This window comes from Gorilla gorilla, chromosome 7, assembly GCF_029281585.2.
Source record: "Gorilla gorilla gorilla isolate KB3781 chromosome 7, NHGRI_mGorGor1-v2.1_pri, whole genome shotgun sequence".
Classification (NCBI taxonomy): domain Eukaryota; kingdom Metazoa; phylum Chordata; class Mammalia; order Primates; family Hominidae; genus Gorilla; species Gorilla gorilla.
Window position 1 is genome coordinate 90597095 of NC_073231.2, and position 17841 is coordinate 90614935.

Genomic DNA, 17841 nt, shown 5'->3' on the forward strand with positions numbered 1-17841 from the left:
GCCTGGTACTGCAGGAGACCAGGGCGTATCTCAGTCCTTATCTCAACTACACAAGACAGTCATTCCCAGAACGGCCATTTATAGACCTCTCCCCAGGAATGCATTCCTTTCCCAGGGTATTAATATTAATGTTCCTTGCTAGGAAAAGAATTTAGTGATACCTTCTCTACTTGCATGTCCTTTTATAGGCTGTCTGCAAGAAGAAAAATATGGCTCTTTTTGCCTGATCCCACAGGCAGTCAGACCTTATGGTTGTCTTCCCTTGTTCCCTAAAAGTTGCTGTTATTCTGTTCTTTTTCAAGGTTCACTGATTTCATATTGTTCAAACACACATGTTTTACAATCAATTTGTACAGTTAACACAGTTATCACAGTGGTCCTGAGGTGATGTACATCCTCAGCTTATGAAGATAACAGGATTAAGAGATTAAAGTAAGACAGGTATAAGAAATTATGAAATTATTTGGGAACTGATAAATGTCCATATTAAAATGAAATCCTCACAATTTACGTTCCTCTGCCATGGCTCCAGCTGGTCCCTCCATTCGGGGTCCCTGACTTCCCGCAACATCTAGTAAGTACACTTGTGATCTGAGCATTCTAAAGTCTTCAAACACAGCCCCTTTGTTCACCAGTTCACTGTTTTGGTACATGGTGAGAGTGTGTGCATATTTTTAAGACTCTAAGTTTACTCCTTATAACTTACTTCTTTATTGAAAGCAAGATTTTTTGTACAAGACTCCTGTGGCTACTTCTCCACATTTATTTCAAGCATGTTATACTTCTGTTAAAATACTTTTTATTCTATTCATTATTTTCCTTAGCTTTTAGTCTAGGAACACAAAATCAGCTACCTTTTGTTAATTGGTTAAATACCTACATCCATAGTTCCATTTTGCCAAAGTAGATATACTCATTTATATGGTAGCTATGTCTGTCTGTCTGCCTATCTCTATGTGTATCTACTGAAATTAAAAATTGGTAAATCTATTAAGAGTAATAAGAAAATCTGTGCAGTGTCTCAGAAGATCAGTGAGTAAATAAACATTTGGGGTTTACAGATAATCAAGAAGATAATGCTTATAAAATAAGTATTTCCTTATGCTTTCATGGTCTTGGATGCAGAGAATATTGATGGCTTTTAAAATGATTTTGGCCCTTTATTTATCCAATGATATCTTCCTCAAACAAACTTTCTCTTCTATGCCCTTTTATTCTCATTTGTAATCTTTTATTACCCACTAATAAACAATTCACTAAGGTTTGAGTTCTCTTTTTAAAAAAAATCTTTTTATATCTCTTCTGCAATGAAACCTTATATCAACCCAAAGTAATATTTTTAGAGGAGAAAGAAAAAAAAGATAATTCATGAATGATACCAGAAATATACTGTCATACCATTTGTAGGTATGTGTTATAAAGGATGAGGAAGAAAAGCAAAAATAAATATTACACTAGGATGCAAGATCAAGAGAGACTTGGAGTCCATTTTTAACTTTTTAAATAGTTTAGAGCAGGGATCTTTTCCTGAGGTCCAGGAATGACTTTGTGATGGGGAAGGAAGCAAAAGGCTGCGTTTCTAAACATTCTAAGGCTCAGTGCAAAATTTTGGCTATATTTGATTATGTAACATTTTTGGTAAGGGAGAGAAGTTTCATAGCTTTAATCACATATTGGTAGGAATCTGCCACCACAGAACAGAGAAGGACCATGGATAGGGAGTTCCTAGAGTTATAATAAATAGATATCTGCTCTTTTGAGTCATGTAAGGAAATTAAATTTAATGAAGATATTTCTTTTTCTTTCTTTCCTTTGCCCTAATTCCTATTATGATGAATTTAATGTATTTTGAGTCATTTTGCTAAACCTTACACAAATGAACAATGTAGAAAATATTTTGGTCTACCTGGACTCACAATTCAGCAGAAGGGTGCCATAGTGATAAAGGTACGGCAGGGTATTTCTGAAGGGCAAGTGAAAAGGCAGAAAACAGCATGGAGTAAGAGCACTCTTTATCCTTGAGCCCACGCTGGGCCTTACCAGCTGGCTTATCATTCTAGATGCCAATAGATGTGGCATAAAGAAGGTCAGCTGCCAAACATCTTGGAAAAGCCAGAGAATCCTTGCAGGATGTTTAAATTCTTTATGTAAGTTGACAAAGGATGAGGAGATATAAGAGGAGGGTGAGTCAGTGACACATACAAGTTACACTCTCAGATGATCCAATGCCTAGTTTACATACCTCCTCTCAACAGCTGTTTTTATTGGCTACTTCAGAGAAATTCATAATGAATCTCATGAGTTCTGCCAAATATATGAAATTCTGGCAGAGGCAGTAAGGGGAAACATGCTCCCCATTTGGCATTTGCCTTAGGGATAATGTTTGATGATCATCATGTATTTTTTTGTCACATCTTTGCCCTGTCCATAATAAGACTTACAGACTTATATTTAAATGCTGGAATCCATTTTAACCTTCTTAAAAAATATATGGACCATCAGGTCAAGTGTTTTTCAGATCCTTCCTGTGAAACTTATTTCTAAATTGTTTAATTTCTTTTCAGAAAATGTTTTCAAATGAACATCTTTTGCAAATGTATTTCTCAACTTAAGCTCATATCCCTCTTTCTTTGGCTCCCACCTTTTGAGAGCCTTTGATAACTTTATAATTAAAATCCTATCAATACAACTCATGTGAAGTAATAGGATCCTAGGCCAGGTATAAGTGTTGCAGGCTTTCTCAATATTTGGCAAATATAGAGTATCATACACAGTTGGATTCCTTTGCAAATAAAGTATTTTATATTTAGAGATTACACATGGGGGCAGAGCTAATGTGTTACTTGACTCCGTTATATTTGTATTTATTTTTTCAATTAATAAATTCTAAATTTCCCAACTTTGTGTAGAAAAACAGATTAATTTTGATTAAAAATAAAATAAAAACAAATTACATTTTAATAAAGAGGATTCACCTAAATTCTAGGCCCCAAGTCAAATATTTCAAAAGAAGTCTCTTAGTATGGTTTTTAGGTGTAAAACAAACACAGCCTTTGCAGAAAGGCTTATTAGAGCAGTGAAGAATCTTCTTAATGTTTTTTAAGTAATTTTACTAAAACTTACAGAAATGAACAATTGGGCTTGGTCTTTACTACTTCAAATGAGATAACTAAAGTAAATCACAAGATTAAACAAATCCTGGACACAGGATTTGTGGAATTTTGGATGTAGATATGGCTTCGGCAAAATAGGAGGAATAAGTTCTAGTGTTTTACAGCATAATAGGGTGACTATAATGAACAATAATTTATCGTATATTTTTAAATAGCTAGAGGAAAGGATTTTGAATATTCTCAACACAAAGAAATGATAAATGTTTAAGGTAATGGATATGCTAATTATCCTGATTTGATCATTACACATTGTATACATGAATCAAAATATCACACTGCTAGCCTGGGCAACATAGAGAGACCATGTCTCTACAAAAAAAAATTTAAAAATTAGGCTGGCATGGTGACATGCATCTATAGTCCCAGTTACTCAAGAGGCTGAGGTGGGAGGATCCCTTGAGCCGAGGGGTTTGAGGCTGCAGTGAGCTATGATCACACCATCGCACTCCACCCTGACTGGCAGAGTGAGACCTTGTCTCAAAAAACAAACAAACAAACAAACAAACAAAAAACACCACACTGTACTCCATAAACATGTACAATTATTGTGTGTCAATTAAAGATAAAAATAGCATAAGGTGAAGCGCACATCTGACTAAAAGATTGCATGATGTTTCTATATGATTGTAAGCAAGAATGACTTCTTTAGCATTTTTATAAACCATTCACTTGTGACTTTTCTTCCAATTTTAAAGTAAAGATTCTTCATGCAAACTAACTAGTTGTAATAATGGCAGAGAAGCATTGTCCTTGCTAATGTGGAGAGAAGAAGTGAAAGCAATATCCAGAAGCATCATCTTCCTATATAAAAGATAATCATTTTGATCACAGACAACACAAATGGTAGCAATGTTGGGCCAGCATAACGATATTAAATCCAGTGGTCATCTCAGCTATATTTTTGTCTTCAGGAGTAAGCAAATGAATTTCCCAATATTTCATCTCCAGCTGCTCTTAGGTTGTTGTATTTGAAGCAAAGTACTCTTGCAAGTAAAGTATTTAAGATTTTTGAATGTAAATGGAGTAGAAACTTAATGGTTTTAGAAACTGAATGCACAACAGAAAGAAAGAGATAAAATTATTTTATTGGTTCAAATAAACTGAAAAAAATAGACATACAAATCACTTAGTTGTAATTTTAAAGAATTCCTCAAACTAAACTTGAATTTAAGCATAAGCTTATGCTTACAGATTACTATTTGCTAGCTTACTAATTATTATTTGAATTAAGCAGTAAGAACTAAAATTTAAGTTTCTTAGTTTTACAGATTGATTTGAAGGCATGCTGTCTTGCTAATATTGAAATAAATTTATTTCTCAAAAATTATTATTTTACTGGATTATGTCAGAAGCAGGGCTGTGTTCTTGAGGAAGGACAAGTTTCTTCTCAGACTCATCAAAATGAAGCTCTCACTGTTCTGCCCTTCAGAGGTTGGGTTGGGCGGTTGTTGTGCTGCATGGGGACAGCGTTATCACCTTCAACATTTGATAGAAGGCTGCGGAATTGTGCCAGCTAGAAGGATAAAATATTTTAAAAATAAAAAGTTTTTAAAGTTACATAAAGCGTTTTATTTACAGGATTACTAACACACTGATATTTAGAAAACTGAGTTAGAAATTGCAGTACTATCACTAATAGGAAGAGAGAAAGCCCCAAATCCTTTACATTCATTCCTTTGAACCAGGCATTTTGCTTTAATTATTGATTTAATTATTTACTTAAATCAATTAAATAAAACAAATTTAATTATTTGCTTTAATTATTGATTTAATTATTGATGACTGGGTTAAAGTATCAACTTTTTAATTTCAGCTGGGGTACGTTGGGCGAGTGACTTATTAGCTTGGTACCTTAGTTTCCATATAGTACTTACTTCACTGTGTTGTTGTGAAGATTAAATGGGTTAATACATGCAAAGCCCTTAGAATGATACTTGACACATAGCATGTGCTCAATAAATGTCAGTTAGCAACAGGCTACAATGCTTGTCATGTAGGTTTGTTATGAGAATTGGCTAATAAAACATATGTAAGGCACGTAATAAATGTGGTAGAGCAATGAATGATACTTACTATAATCACCATTATTAACAACAGTTAATGAGATATTTTGTTGAATATTTAAAAGTTTAAGCTCCACAAAAGGAACAAAATTATTTTGCCAACTATCAAGGTATGCCAGCTGGGAGCCACAATTCCCCAAGTCTTATTGAAATGTCCAGTCACAGTTTTTCCTTTATTTCTGAAGTGCTTAAGAAGATATTTAACAAGGTTGGACTTTTCCTTATTAAGGAGGAAAGAGTGGCGGGAGTCATTTTTTTTTCTGCATAAAGGCAAAAAAAAGTATTATAATGCATTTTTGGATAGTTTAATAAACCTATGTCCCCAAATTAATATTTTTAAGTTGGGAGGAAAAATGAACTTCTCACAAAGCTGACTGAAATAATAATCTCTCTCACTGATGCTATCAATTAAAGTAATATTCCTGCTACGCATTCCCAGTTCCCATTCATTCACAACTCTACCTGCTCTGAGCTGACACTGATGCTCTCCTTACAGATGATCCAAGTTACACTCTCATAAAGAGGAGGATGAGTCAGAGAGCCAGGGTAGGTCCAGAAATCCAGGGATGAAGGAAGGAGAGTAGAGGGGTCAAAATTTGTGAATGGGGCTCGTTTGCCCTGGAAGAAAAGAATACATCATTACAGCATGATATAAAATACTTATATGAATATATGTGACATATATATGCTATATTATCTTGTTATACATTATTTAGAGATTTTAGCTAAGAGTCATTGATTTTTCTACTATTTAGTATTTCATGACTGGTGTGTTTGTGGATATAAACAATAATATCAACAGAAGAAAAAAGATGAAAAATGTGTTATATGTAAGTTTTTGACCAAGACGTCTTCCTTCTTCATTTGGTTGCAGATAAGCAAAGATTCAAAAATCTTTTTTACAATCTATATCTTTAAAACATATTTAATTCCTAGTATAAAGCTTTTATTTTTTCTCTAGGAATGATGCCAGATTCTATTTCAATGGCAAAAATCTTTATTGACATGCATATTGGTTGTTTTAGTTTTATTCTATTTATTCCTATCATCTTTTCTGATTATTACTGGTGTGTAGGAAATATACTGATATTTGTATGCTAATCTTTTATGCATTCTGTATTTTAGATGATTCTTCTGGAGTTTTCAGGTGGATGTTAGTGATGATATCAACTGCACATAATGATAGTTTTGTTTTTGCTCTTTCAATATCTATCATAATATGTACTCTTTCATTATTTTGTTGCACTGACTAGGACCCTTATTATAATTTTCAATTGTGATGGTCACAGTGGCACTTTTGTCTTGTCCCTGATTGAAATGAAAATGCTTCAAGTGTTTCACTATGAAGTTAAATGTTGATACAAGTTTCTAGGTAAATTCTTTATCAGATTCAATAAGTTTTCAGACAGTTTTCTTTCATTTTGTTTCATCCTAAAGAAAGGGCATTAACTTTTATCAAATAATTTTAAGCATTTAACAAGTTGATCATAAGGTTTTCTTCATCTTTAACTAGTTAATATAATGAATTAATTTAAGATTTTCTAATATTGAGTCATTCTTGTATTTTTGGGATAAACTCTACTAGTTCAGAAACTACTCTTTTAAAACACTGTTGAATTTGATTTGTTATAATAAATTTTAGGATTTCCTTTAGCTATATTCCTAAGAAAGTTTATCCTATGTTTTTTGTTTTGTTTGTCTGTTTTGTAGTTTTCATACCCGGTTTTGGTATCAGATTCCATTAAATTGATGGGAAGTTTTCTGTCTTTTCCTTCATCTGGGCACTTTAGTTAACACTGGCATGATTGTTTCTTAAAAGTTGAGTAACCCTTTTCCATGAAGTGGTCTGGGCCTAGTCTTTTTGTTTAATAGATACATTTTGACTATTGTTTAAATTTACTTTTAGGTTCTCAGTCTATTTAGGTATTCTAACTCCTTTTGAGTCAATTCCCTTACTTCACATTTTCTTGGAAAATTATCCATTTTATCTAAATTTTCAAATTTACTGGCATAATGTTATAAAAAATTTTGTCTCTTAAAATTTTCTTCTATATCTTTAGTCACAACCTGTTTATTTCTAATAATGTTTTATATGTACGGCTCTTTTTCTCTTTATCCAGCTTCCCCAAAGTCTGACTTTTTTGTTGTTCTTCCAAAGAATCAACTTTTCAATTTATTGATAAAGTTTTACCCCTTACTTAGCCATCATTTTTCTTTTTAAAATTTATTTATTTATTTATTTATTTATTTATTTATTTATTTATTTAAGATGGAGTCTCACTCTGTTACCCAGGCTGGAGTGCAGTGGCACAATCTCGGCTCACTGCAACCTCCACCTCCTGGGTTCAAGCCATTCTCCTGGCTCAATCTCCTGATTAGCTAGGACTACATGTGTGCGCCACCACGCTCAGCTAATTTTTTGTATTTTTAGTAGAGATGGGATTTCACTATGTTGGCCAGGCTGGTCTTGAACTCCTGACCTCAAGCAATCTACCCGCCTTGGCCTCCCAAAGTGCAGTGATTACAGGCATGAGCCACCACACCCGGCCATCATTTTTCTTTCTTATTTTATTCTTTTCTGCTTTTATCTTCACTAATTATTTCCTTATATTTTCTTTTCATTTTTTTGATAACTCTTGAGTTGAGGGCTTATTTTTTATCTTCTGTCATTTATACTTTATAAGACACTCATTTAAGTTTAATCTTTTCTAGAATCAGCATAAATCAGATTTATTTTACACAAATATATGACAGTTCTCCATGCTGCAAAACATGACAAATCTCTGATTTATGGTTTAACTGCTTACCTTTAAAACAATAAATATAAGTTTGTGTATATCAAAAAATCCATATTTTTTTGAGTTGACAAGAGTTATGGTTATCAAAAATTGTATATCAACCATATCTCAAAAGAATGCCCTTTACTTCTGAATTTTTCTACTGCTAAAAAACTAGAGATATTTTTATTTATCGAATGGAAAATCACAATTTTGTTAGATATAGTTTTTCAAGCAAATTTAAATGGCTATGTAATCTGGTTTTCTACAGGCCATATTCTGCTGAAATAAATAAACCATAACTATGAAAAACAGAAAACCAAAACAATTCCCTGCATTAGAGACTTTCTCAGAGGTAGGCAGTATTGAAGTAGCACCTTGATTTTCAGTTGGTAGCTTTTACTCTGGCCTTCCTACTCCCCAGTTTTAATACTTCATTAAATGATTTCCATAGATCTGTAAATTCTTGTTCTCTGATTTAAACTACTTATTTAGTGTGTTTACCTTGGTTTTAATTGCTTGGAGGGCATCAAGTATTTTCTGCAGCTTTGGGTTGGCCTCACCAACCTGGAGATTTAAGAAAATAAAGTATGAGATAAAGATTATTATCAATCGAACACTGCTTAGCTAAATTTTGAATTTTTTTTCAATTAACAACTGACAAGAGGTAAGGTATTTTCTCTCTGCTTTAGAAGGGGAAATTTTTCAAGCTGTATGTCTTTGAGGGCCTTTGTACTCTATAAATTGTTTATAATATGTACCTACAGATAAAGTAGCAAACGAAAAGCTTGATTTAAAGTTAATTATTGGCAATATGTTCAAAGTTATACAGGGCAAAATCTAGTAATTTATCAAAACTGACACGAAAACAAATCTCTTATTTTGGTCTGTTATATTAGTTTTCATTACTACAGTATTTGGCATATTGTAAGTGCTCAGTAAAGGTTAAGTAGAAGTGCTATAATTTCAAGAGTTACTTGGTTACCCAGGCATATCCAATTTAATAATAACTTTTTCGTAGAACTTTTCAGGGATTCTTCTATAGAGGATTTGAGCAACATCTCCCATTTAAAAAATCAATTGAATGTTCTTTGTAAGAAAAAATTTTCTTACTGTTTCTTTCCTAATGAGATATTAAATTGATAAATTTCTGAATCTATGATTTCAGGTTTCCTTATTAATATTTAATAATATTTCTTTCCTGATGAGATATTAAATTAATAAATTTCAGAATCTATGATGTAGGAAGTTTAGAGGAAATGGAATTTGGAAGAACCAGAAAATAGAAATTCCTTTTTCCCTATGAACACATTTCTATCTCACCTCCACCTGAAACTCATTTCTCTCTTTAAGAGGGAAAAGCAGAGATAAAACCAAGCAATAACAATAGGGAACTATTTGTTCACCTGTAGTCATCGGTTAAATGGAAACTTTAAAATAAGAAATTCTAAAATATATGTTGCCTTATTTCCTTCTATTTTGAGGTCTAATTGGTAAGACAGTGGAAGCAGAGCTGTGTAATTATCTGTAACTCACCTTCATCAAAACACCAATAACTGCCAAACCATCAGCCTTTGAGGCAGCTTCAGCAAGGCTGGAGTACTTTGCAGAATTCCAGTGAGTTAAATGAAGCTAAAAATGATACTATGGTTAATTAATTATTTATACCAGGGTGATGAAAAAAGATAAGTTATAAGTTAACTTGTTACCATATGATGATGTATCTTGGCTTAGATACATAAAACTTATGTGAACCTTTATCCAGTGGATTAGAAGAGTTACATTCTCACTCGTAGGAAGGGTTATCTGTGTGCCAGGTAGAGATTACAAAACCTGGAACCAGTAAGCAAAATGTCCTTTCCTACGATATTGTTATTTAATATTACTCCTTTAAATGTATCTCTCTTTGTTATGAAAAGATCAGGAAATATGACTAACTAGTTTTTGGGAAAATAATTGAAGTAATTTTCTCTCACATGAGGTACTTTATAGTAAATTTATGAGAAAGGGTTCCTGGGGTTCCTGGGAGTCTTGGCCAAGAACAGATTCTTTCAGGCACGTTCGTGCCCTTTCCAAACACCTCTCAAATAAATATCTCCAGCTTAACGTCTCTGCAAACTCTAGATTTGTACATCCAAGTATGTATATATGTATTCTGGATATATTCTTGATATCTCTACATGGATGTCTAATAGATGTTTCAGACTTAATCTGGCCAAAATAGAACTCTAGATTTCCTTCTTGCCAAACCTGCTTAATTTTACCTTCTTAGGATAAGGTTTTTAAATGCTCAATCAATAAGTACAACAACTATCATTCATTTCTTACTTTCCCCACCTATCAACGTTCACATCTTACAGGTTATACTTCGTCACATGTTCACAACTTTGAGCCTTTGCATTAGCTTCTAATTTTCTCTGGAATTTCCTTCCCCATGATCTTCAAATGGCAGACTTTTGTCTTGAATTAGGGTTGAACTCAAATGCCACTCCTTAAATAATTCTTTCCTGATCATCTAATATAAAGTAACCACCACAAATCAAAACAGTTCTATCCATATCACTTATTTAATCTCTCTTCTTCCTATTCTCCTCCCTCCCTTCCTCCCTCCCTCCCTCCCTTCCTTCCTCCCTCCCTCCCTTCTTTCCTGCCTTCCTTCCTCTGAAATTTTTATTTTCCCTATCAAATGCAAGTTCTGATAGCAAGTACTTTTTAAAAACAGTATCTCACGCCTGTAATTCCAGCACTTTGGGAGGCCGAGGTGGGCGGATCACGAGGTCAGGAGTTCGAGATCAGCCTGACCAACGTGGTAAAACTCCATCTCTACTAAAAATACAAAATTAGCCAGGTGTGGTGGCACATGCCTGTAATCCCAGCTACTCAGGAGGCCGGGGCAGGAGAATCACTTGAACCTGAGAGGAGGAGGTTGCAGTAAGCCGAGATCGCGCCTCTGGACTCCAGCCTGGGCAACAGAGCAAGACTCTTTCTCAAAAATAAATAAATAAATAATGACAAAAAATAAATAAAGACAGTATCTGGCATATTGTAGGTGTTCAATGAATATTTGTTGAATGAAAAAAGAATGATTAAGACAGTATATTAAGAGGGATCACTTATTGCAATTTCCTCTGACCATGCCAGTGTAGATTCTGTCCCTACTTGTAATTAATTATTCTTACATCTGTATTCCTGTGCTTCTTTGTGAATAGTCATACTGCCATTTGCTACTATATTTATTTAATCACAATAATTTATGCCTATACTTCCCTGCTTGAAAAGTGTTTGCTTGTGTCTCTATGGAAATGTTAAGTAACATTATTCAGCACATGCAACATGAAAGGTGCTGGTCTAAGTGTGCTCTGTATGGGTTAACTCTTTTCATGCTGTCAACAATTATTAAGATAGATACTAATGCTATATTATCTAGATTCTCTATATAGGAATACTGGAGCGTAGAGTGATTTGTTTGAATTTGTACAGCTAGTAAGTGGTCGAGCTTTGATTCAAACCCTGGCAGTCAGCTGGGTACTTGCATTCTTAAGCAACAGGCTGCACTGCCTCTCAAACCTATTGTCTTATAGGTATCTCAAGAAGGCTTATTGAACTGAATTTAATCATATGCTAAACTTTGTGGCTAAGTGTCTCTCATATCTAGCATGGATTATATTGATTTTTCTCAATTTAGATGAGAGAGTCACTAATTTAGTTTTCTTGGATACTACCAACTATCCTTCCAAAAAGATAATACTAATTTAGGCTCTTAGTCCATTTAATTTTAATCTACCTTCAATTTTATGGAGGGGAAAACCCAATTAACAGATTTCTGCAGCATTGAAAGGTGTTAGTCATGCTTTACAACACAAGGTAAAGCAAGTTTTATTTGTATACAATCCACTGATGTTCTATCAGAATAGAAGATACATACACTTTGTAATGTAGCAGTCTGCCCTGGAAAAATCTATCGTACATAATTACTTTCACTAGTGCACAAGATATATGTACAGATATATTCACTGAAGCATTTTTTAATAAAAGCAAAAGAAACCAATATAACAAAAATCATATGTTGTGATTGTTCATCAATAGAAGGCAGTTAAATAAATTCTGATGCATTCACCCAAATGAAATACTATGCCGACAGTAAAAAAGGTGGAATTCAATCTTCTGATTTTTAAAAATTGTCATGACAAATGGGTAAATAGAAAAAAAGCAGGTTGCAAAATTATATTTATTATAGAATTCATTTGATGAAAGTAAAATTAAAAAGTCAACCTGCATATATGGGTACACATGTATTATATAATTGATACACCTAAAGTAAAGAGCAAAATTTCTCACATTTTAATCTCTCAGAACCTCTGTTGACAGTTTGGTGTACATGTCTCCATTTTTCTTTGGATATACAGATAATAATGTCCTGAAATAAGTCGCAAACTTCCATGTGAGAGCAGGTTAAGAGCCAGGGAAGGTTAGACCCTCATCTAGGTGTATGCTGTTCTGTGACCATTGCTATGGTTAAATTTGAGCTCCTAGTAGAGTCTCATTGAATTGTCCTGGCTTGGCCACAACGATACTGCTGGTGTATCCAAACTTGAACGTTTAAATAAAGAGGAAATGATGGTGTGTTCCATTTGGGGTTACAGCTTTAAAGGAGGAGCAGTGTCATCCTTTGAAGCTAGCTTTGATATCAAGGTAACAGTTTTTGAGGCATTCTCAGGGAAAGGTGAATCTTGGGCTCAGGAGTTTAGCTGCCTCTTTCCACATGAAAATTGTCCCTCTCTTGCCAAACATTATGTGTCTGTGCTTGATTTTAATGGAAACTGGGAGTTCCTTACTGGAATACCCATTCCTTTGGAGTCATTATGATGTTGTCTCAGAAGAGAAGGGAGAAGCTGCATCTGGGAGTACTCTCAGGGTAATTATCTCTCACTTACTAAATTACATTACCTCGGCAGAATATTTGACTCCATCCACTGTATGTTCTGAACCATGCTCATTTGTACTGCCCCAGTGAAAATGGAACTGAAAGAGCCTGTAGCTGTCAGAGAGAGGACCACCTTTCAGCACTGGAAGAAAAGGGAACCGAATGTTAGCGTGATGCTCCACAAACTCTAGCTTATCTTTGCATTTAATATAAACCAACACTAAATTGTGTTGAGTAGAAGTGAAAACAAACATTAGTGCCTAAACTTTCATCTTGTTTTCCCCCACATCCATGAGGATGACAGTCATATGCATGGTGCACCCCTGACTGTGGCATTGATGAGATATTCCATGAATTATACACATTTCCCAGCCACACGAGCTACAATTTTACCTATTTCTAACTCCTAGAAAGCATATTGCAATGTGAGTGAATTATATCATTACAGGGCTGTCCTTGAATCTCCTTTAATTTGCAAGTTTATTCCTTCATTCTTTCGACAAAGACAGTATGCATCAAAAATCTTTAGTAGTTTATTTTGAGTAATGAACCATTCATCACCTACTGTGTAACTGATGAAGACACAACAGTATATCTTGACAGCTTTGTTGAGAATCCCTGGCCAGGGACCAAGAGAGAGTACCAGTGGGGCAGTGGGGCACTTACAAAACTTTGTTTGGAGAGCCTATCCAATGATAATATTAGTTAAATGCACATAATACCAGACCTAATCTAATATTAATAATGGACATAGTCCCAAGGTGCCTAAAATTTAGGCCTCAGAAACTCATAAACAAATTTAGCATTTTAAATCAGTAGAACTGTTTTATGGAATTGTCATTTAATAAAATATTCAATAAACCTTCATGAAAAGCTAACTCTGTAGCAAAATTTGTTCTAGATTCTGGAGTATAAGGATAATTCAGTCACTGCTTTGTTTTTCTTTTCTACTGTGCTCATTCATACTCATCCCAATTAGAAAATGTTTTTCTTTTTAGTTGTTATATTTGTAATGACTGGTTCACTAGACCTTTCTGGATAAATGCTGTTTATTCAGAGACAGTGAAGTGAGCATACAGATAATGGAATGATGAGAAGAGACGTGATGGTGACTTTGAGAAGCAAGACTGAAAATAGAGAGCTGGGAGTTCCAAAAATTGTCTTTACCACCTGGGCGTTTTCCAGAAGTCCAAGATGCCTCACTAGATTACAGCAATGCTGCACACAAGCACAAAAGACTTAGAATGGGTGTCATATTTCTCGAGCACTATTTTTTAAATTTCCCCAGTAGACTGTAAGAAAAAAAATATATCAGAAGGGTCTTTCAGCTCACCTGATCGGTTATCGTTGTCCTCAAAAGTTACATGGAAGGAATGTCCCACATTGATAATTTCTTTGGCTGTGGCTGGGTTGTAGGAGACACTAATAGGTTTCAGAGAGGTGTCGTGTTTGGTTTCACTGGTTTTAATATCAACAGGGGACTGGTTATTTCCATTGGCAATGGGATACAGCTTGCTCCATTGTTCAGGACCTACCAGGACAAACACGTGTAAAATCAATGCCTTATCAAATGCTTGATTCCAAGTTTTAGGAGTATAGTTACCTGTTTGCTTATTAGATTAGGGTTTATTTAAGTGTATTAAATGATATTCTCTTAAGATTAATAGAAATTCTGTGTTTGAAAATGTCTTTTTCTTTCTTTCTTTCTTTCTTTCTTTCTTTCTTTCCTTCTTTCTTTCTCTTTCTCTCTCTCTCTCTTTCTTTCTCTCTTTTATTTTTTATTTTTGGCAGAGTCTTGCTCTGTCACCCAGGCTGGAGTGCAGTGATGCGCTCTCGGCTCACTGCAACCTCCGCCTCCCAAGCTCAAGCAATTCTTATGCGTGAGCTTCCCAAGTAGCTGGGATTACAGGAGCATGCCACTATGCCTGGCCAATTTTTTTGTATTTTTAGTAGAGATGGGGTTTCATCATGTTGTCCAGGCTTGTCTCGAACTCCTGACTTCAAGTGATCCACCTGCCTCGGTCTCCCAAAGTGCTGGGATTACAAGCATGAGCCACTGCACCCGGCCCCTTTTCTATATTGTACTATAAAATAGTGTATTTGTCAATACTACTAATATAGATCTATACTCATAGTCTATAGAATCAGACCATACATATTTTATTATTAGCAATAGATTTCTAATACAAGCTTACCTCATTTTATTGCACTTCACTTTATTGTGCTTTGCAGATATTGCATTTTTTACAAACTGAAGATTTGTGGCAACCTTGCATCAAGGAAGCTTATTAGGGGCATATTTTCAACAGCATGTGTTTATTTCACGTCTCTGTGTCACATTTTGGTAATTCTCACAATATTTTAAACTTTTTAATTGTTCATATATCTATCATGGAGATCTTTGATGTTACTATTATAATAGTGTTGTGGCACCATCAACCATGTCCAAGTAAGATGATGAACTTAATCTGTAAATGTTGTGTGTGTTTTAACTACTTTACTGACTGGCTATTCCCCATCTATCTCCCTCTCTGTAAGTCTCCCTATTCCCTGAGACAAGAATATTGAAATTAATCTGTTTAATAACCCTACAATGACCTGTAAGTACTCCAGTGAGAGGAAGAGTCACATGTTTCTCACTTTAAATCAAAAGCTAGAAATGATTAAGCTCAGTGAAGAAGGCATGTCAAGAGTTGAGACAGGCCAAAAACTAGACCTCTTGTGCCAGTTAGCCAAGCTGTGAATGCAAAAGAAAAGTTCTTGGAGAAAATTAAAGGTGCTACACCAGTGCACACACAAATGATAAGAAAGCAAAGCAGCATTATTGCTGATATGGAGAAAGTTTGCATAGTCTGGATAGAAGATCAAACTAACAACCACATTCCCTTAAGCCAAATCCTAATGAGAGCAAGGCTATAGCTCTCTTTAATTCTGTGAAGGCTGAGAAAGGCAAAGAAGCTGCAGAAGAAAAGTTAGAAGCTAGTGGAGGTTGGTTTATGAGATTTAAAGAAAGATGCCATCTCCATAACATGAAAGTGTGAGGTGATGTGGCAAGTGCTGATACAGAAGCCACAGACAGTTATATAGAAGATCTAGCTAAGATAACCAATGAAGGTGACTACACTAAACAACAGATTTTTCAGAGTAGACAAAACAGCCTTCTTTTGGAAGAAGATAGCATCTAGGACTTTCATAGCTAGAGAGGAGAAGTCAATGCATGGTTTCAAAGTTTTAAAAACAGCCTGACTCTTTTGTTAGGGTCAAATGCAACTGTTGACTTTAAGTTGAAACCAACACTCATTTAACATTCTGAAAATCCTAGGACCCTTAAGAATTATACTCAATCTACTCTGCCTGTGCTCTATAAAAGGAACAACAAAGCCTGAACGACAGCACATCTATTTACAGCCTGGTTTACTGACTATTTTCAAGCCCACTGTTGAGCTCTACTCCTCAGTAAAAGAAGATTCCTTTCAAAATATCACTGCTCATTGACAATGCACCTGGTCACCCAGGAGCTCTGATGGAGATGTACAAGGAGATTGATGTTATGCTCATGCCTGCTAAAACAGCATCTATTCTGCAGTCTATGGATCAAGGAGTAATTTCAACTTTCAAATCTTATTTAAGAATACACTTTGTAAGGCTGTAGTTCCCATAAGTAATAATTTTTTATGATGGATCTGAGTAAAGGAAATGGAAGTTGTCTGGAAAGGATTCACCATTCTGCATGAACATTTGAAATTCATGGGAGAAGGTCAAGTTATCAACATTAACAGGAGTTTGAAAGAAGTTAATTCCAAAGTCATGGATAACTTTGAGCCTTCCCAACCTTCAGCAACCACTATACTGATCAATCAGCAGTCATCCACACTGAGGCAAGACCCTCCACCATCAAAAAGATTAATACTTGGCTGGGCGCGGTGGCTCATGCCTGTAATCCCAGCACGTTGGGAGGCCAAGGAGGGCAGATCATGAGTTCAGGAGATCGAGACCATCCCGGCTAACACGGTGGAACCCCATCTCTACTAAAAATACAAAAAAATTAGCTAGGCATGGTGGTGGGCACCTGTAGTCCCAGCTACTCGGGAGGCTGAGGCAGGAGAATCACTTGAACCTGGGAGGCAGAGATTGCAGTGAGCCTAGATCATGCCATTGCACTCTAGCCTGGGTGACAGAGCGAGACTCTGTGTCAAAGAAAAAGAATTAATACTTCTGAAGGCTCAGGTGATCACTAGCATATTTTAGCAATAAAGTATTTTTAATTAAGGTATGTAGATTTTTTAAACATGCTATTGCACACTTAATAGACAACAGCATAGTGTAAACATAACTTGTAAATGCCCTGGAAAACTCCAAATTTTATGTGACTTGCTTTCTTGTGATATTTGCTTAATGACAGGGGTCTGAAACTGAACCTTCAGTATCTCTGAGGTATGCCTGTATATATATATATATATCAAACATATTTTGTAGTCAGCCATGCCCCAAAAGACAATGCTAAGAATACATGCAAAGATAGTATAATTATTTAAAGCAGACAGTTCAACAATTAACCTATAGCTGTACAATTATTTTAAATGCTTAATATCTCTTCTGTTGGAAATGGGAACAAGTTATCATTTTGATCTATATAAACAGGAGAACTCTTACCATTTTTGTCATCATATCCCCAGTCTGGACTTGCCATTATCTTCTACTGAGTTTTCTTTTTCTGAAAACAAAAATAATACCTGGAATAACTAACTGCAACTGTGCATGCAGGAGATGCCTTAAATCCCTGCTTGGGCGTTTTTATAGAAACTTATTTGCTTTTAATAGGCCATTATTTCATCATCTCTGCTTATCAGGAAGTACACATATCTAAAAAAAACGGTGTTGTAAAAAAATTCTACAAGGGCTAT

The 17841-nt window shown here is 34.9% G+C and overlaps 1 protein-coding gene across 1 annotated transcript; it reads right to left on the bottom strand.

Annotated features, from left to right (window-relative positions):
* Nucleotides 1-4569: 4569 nt before the first annotated feature.
* Nucleotides 4570-17627, bottom strand: CA1 (carbonic anhydrase 1). Its single transcript, XM_019032256.4, has 7 exons — nt 17591-17627; nt 14271-14468; nt 12961-13079; nt 9550-9645; nt 8518-8580; nt 5699-5854; nt 4570-4686 (listed from the first exon to the last, which is right to left on the bottom strand). Exons 1-7 carry the CDS (start codon nt 17625-17627, stop codon nt 4570-4572), a joined length of 786 nt encoding a protein of 261 aa, XP_018887801.1.
* Nucleotides 17628-17841: the final 214 nt, after the last annotated feature.